The 4,248-nt window shown below is 33.5% G+C and overlaps 1 protein-coding gene across 1 annotated transcript; it reads right to left on the reverse strand.

Annotated features, from left to right (window-relative positions):
* Positions 1-237: 237 nt before the first annotated feature.
* LOC109795399 (Zinc finger protein 622) lies at positions 238-3,524 on the reverse strand. Its single transcript, XM_020354889.3, has 5 exons — positions 3,219-3,524; positions 1,556-2,137; positions 1,301-1,470; positions 969-1,184; positions 238-850 (listed from the first exon to the last, which is right to left on the reverse strand). Exons 1-5 carry the CDS (start codon positions 3,516-3,518, stop codon positions 691-693), a joined length of 1,428 nt encoding a protein of 475 aa, XP_020210478.2. The 5' UTR covers positions 3,519-3,524; the 3' UTR covers positions 238-690.
* Positions 3,525-4,248: the final 724 nt, after the last annotated feature.

The following is a 4,248-nucleotide window of genomic DNA, read 5'->3' on the forward strand; positions in this document are numbered from 1 at the left end:
TATTTAGTGTCTAAAGTGAATAATACTCATTTTAAAGGAAGCAAATTCAGTAACGTTTCCATATCGAGTGCTAACATTCATTTTCGTCCTATTTGACCATATCATTGACAATGTGGTTCATGAAGATGGAACACGACCTAAAAATTTCTCAACTTTTTAGCTTTTGAAAATAGGAAACCAAATCCATATAGTTTATGTAAATGAAATACTATATAAATTATTCTCAAAACCTCAAACTTGAAAAGAGGAATGCATAGTATCGAAAGAATAGTAGACTATTTCAATCACCCATCTCCCTCCCCAGACCAAAAAAGAAAAAAAAGAAAAAACCAAAACAGATAATTGTAATTCCTTCTGGATTAAAATGAAAATACCAACTCAGTTTTCAAGTCTATAAATATCATCAATAAACTCCATGTGTTCCTGTGAAATGATATGGTAGCTCCCTTTTTCTCCCAAAAGAACCAAGTGTCCTTGTCATCCAGATGTTGATGATACCATTAACGACAAAGAAAAAGTATAGCGCATAATACCTCTCATTAGAAAGTATCGTGTCATTGTACCTTTAAATCTGTTGATGATACCTTTTGGATGATTCATGAGATCAAGAAATGCATAATTACTTCAGAAGGAAAACTTATAACTACCACAGCTTCACCACTTAAATAAGTGAACTATTACCCGTGAGGACTAATACGGGACATTCTTTGGCAAGTTCCGGATGACATTACTCTTCATCGCTATCTTGGTACGCATATTCTCCACACCTGACCTATTCATTTCCTTCAGGACTTTCATCCTCACAATTTGCTCCCTTGATTGGACAGTGGTCAAACCCATGCTCCTGTATCTGAAAATAAAGGAAAAAAAATCCCCATCACTATGCGACAATAATTTGTTTGAATGATACCCAAATGTTAGCCCCTCAGCATTACAGAGAGATAGAACAAAAGGTTAGAAAGGTAAACCTTGAAGCTAATGCAGCAGTGACAGCCATATAATTTGCTGGTGATGGCCGAGGTTTCTGACGATAATAACGCAAAAATTCACGGGAACCAAGTGTTCTGGTTGATATTCTATCACCAGATTTCCTAGTGATTATGAGTTCAGACCCACCAACAAGTTCTACATTGTTATCCGCATCACCAGAAACAACAAGCTGCTTGCCTTGATCATCCACATAACTGAACAAACATAAAGAACATTTGAGATTGGATGTATCAATAAGCCTTACCAATTTTATGGGGATACTTAATAAAGAATGAGCAATTCAAACCAAAGCAGTTGGAATTAAACTAACCTGCTGCTATAATCATAAAATTCTTCCAATTCTATCTCCTCCTCATCATCACCATCACCAAAATGCACTTTACAGTGACTTTTTGCTGCCATATGTTTCCTGACTGCTTCCAAGCTGCTGAAAGGATAACATCTATCATTGCAGTACAGACACATGTAGTCCCTTTTGACCTAGAAAATGGAAAACGGAGAAATTAGGCTCAAACCAAACCTTTTTTTTTCTTCTTTTTGTTTGGAAGTGGGGACAGAAATATACCTTAAGGCCAAGATAGGTGAGGAGACCTTTTGGATCCTTCAAATACTCAACATCTGGAATGAAGAATCCATGATGCTTGTGCATGTGAACCATGCAGTCTTCTATTGTTTTGTGCTCTTGATCGCACATAAAGCAACATGAAGGGTCTAACTCCTCAAAATCATCATCATCATCTTCATCCATATCAACATTGTCACCATGCTCATTCACATTCAAATCAGTCAAGGACTTTGCAGCATCATCAACCATATCATCATCAGGATCAACCTCCTCCCATTCATCTTCACTTTCATCATTTTCAGAGTTATCTGCCTCTCTTCTAGGAGGAGGCCTATTCACAACACGTTGTGGAAGTGGCTTAATTATTGCCTTCTCATCTGCATGACTAGTTCCTTCAGAAGCCCTCATCATATGGCCACGCGATTTAAGGTGCTCAGCATGAGCCTTAAAACTTTTATAATCCTTTCCACAAAGACCACAGCTATAGAGCATGGGGGTTTCACTCAATTTATTTTTCTCTTGAGCAATCACAGATTGTCTAGTCATAAATAACGCTTCTGTCACCCCAGGAACCCCAGCCACCTATATACATTTAAAAAATTTGACATTAATTTAATATTTTCTAGGAAATAAACCAAGCTATTGAAAAGAAAAAAAATAGGAATAGTCACCAAATCCTCCCCCTCTGCTACATCATGCGGGTGTATCCACATGCATATATCATAGTCATACAACCACAAAAAGATGGTTGAAATTATTTTAACTCGTTTTAATCATAGTCATCCATTTCAATTATATGCTTGAAATTTGCTTCTCTCACACTAACCTCTTACTTAAGTGGTCATATGATCATAAATAACTTTTAATCCTAATCATCCATTTATGATTTTATGGCTCAAATTTACTCAACTCACCATCGCATACAAACACTCAACTCACTTTCTATGTCTCCTATATAAATGCAATCAACCCTAATCATTTACAAGCATGAATCCTCCCCCGAGCTAACAACATCTCCCTCCCAAGTCCCTACACAATATAAGACCTTATTTGGATAAACTTCTCCATAAGCACTTAAAAAGGAATGAGTTTCTCCCATAACCTAAAATCAACTTATGCACTTAACTTTTATAAAGGCTCTCTCATCTAACTCCTCCAAAAACATAAGTGCATGAGTTGATTTTAGCTTATTAGAGATACTCAATCCACTTAACCTTCTTATGTTCTTATCATAAGTACTTATAAAGATGTTTATCTTCACAGGTTCTAAAAGGTATAAAAAAAAAAACCTCAACAATTACTCCAACAAATGTTCTCAACACAATTGATTTGAAGTTGTTTTGGTCCTACCAGTTACGCCAACCTCACTGGGAACACATTCAGTATTTTGACACAACCCAACGATATCATCAAAATTCACGAAACAACAATAATATATAAATAACGCAAAACACGAGACAGATCTCCCCAAATAATCAAACTAGTAAATAAAATAACAATCATAACGGAAAAATACGACACTTCAAAAAGGAGAAAAGGAAAAGGCTTATTTGCATCGCATATTCTCAAACATTCCAATGTTTCATGATTGAACAATAAAAATATTAGGGTTTAGCATAAATAAAAAAAAAAGGATACGAAAATAGAGAAAAGGAAAAGGAACCTTGCGCTTGAGGTTGTAGCGATGCCACTCGGACTTGTAATGAAACTTTTGCTCTGTGTCATCCTTGAATTCGGTGTTGCAAGCGTTGCACGTTAATCCCGGCATGCTTCGGAGAAACTCGAAATGTTTTGTTGAAACAGAGAAAGCAATCGAAGGAAGGAACAGAGTATTTATATATGTATGTGTGTGTGTGTGTGTGTGGAATGAGGAATTAGGAATGGTTCCTCGGTTTGTTGTCGGCGAAACGAAACGGTGAAGAAGGTTTACTTGTTTAGCATTAGCACTCAGCGCTTGCGTCATTCATTTAGGATCCCACTCGTTTAACTTAACGTTCTTATTGGGTTATTTGCGACTTGGTTGCTTCGCTTCCAATTCGTTTGGCCCAATAGGCCCACAATTTTTTTTTTTTATATTACTGAATAGCAATTTTGTTTTACATAAAATTGGAGCATTGCCTTTTTTTTTTAATATTTATTTTTTTAAAATATGTTTTTGAAAGTTTTGAATATAAGTTATTCTAAATTCTGAATAACTTTAAACTCTATTGCAAGAGAGATAAAAGTATTTGTGATAATTTGACTTTGATACTCTTTTTAAAAGGATAAAAAATTTCAATATGTTAAATATGAATTATCTTATAAGAGAGTGTTTTTTCTTCTTCTGATTTTTAATTTTTTTTATGTTATTCAATTATTTTATTTATCATATTTATTTATGAACTAGATTTTAATATTTTAAATAATTTATCAATAATTAAAAGTAATATATGTTTTTGGTAAATATAAAAAATATTACATAAAATAATATATTTATTTGTCTTAAATATAAAATATAATTTACATATTTAAAAAATTTATTTATTATAATTTTATATGATATTTATTATAAATTTTAGTTATATAATAAAATATTTGACATGTAAAATACACAAACTAAAAAATTAGTAAGAGTGGAAGTTCAAATAAGCATATAAATATTAAGTTTTTAATTACAATTGAAGACATTAAGGAGACCTTTGTTAGGAGAGGAA

The sequence above is a fragment of the Cajanus cajan genome, chromosome 9 (genome assembly GCF_000230855.2).
Source record: "Cajanus cajan strain Asha chromosome 9, NIPB_CcT2T_4, whole genome shotgun sequence".
Classification (NCBI taxonomy): Eukaryota; Viridiplantae; Streptophyta; class Magnoliopsida; order Fabales; family Fabaceae; genus Cajanus; species Cajanus cajan.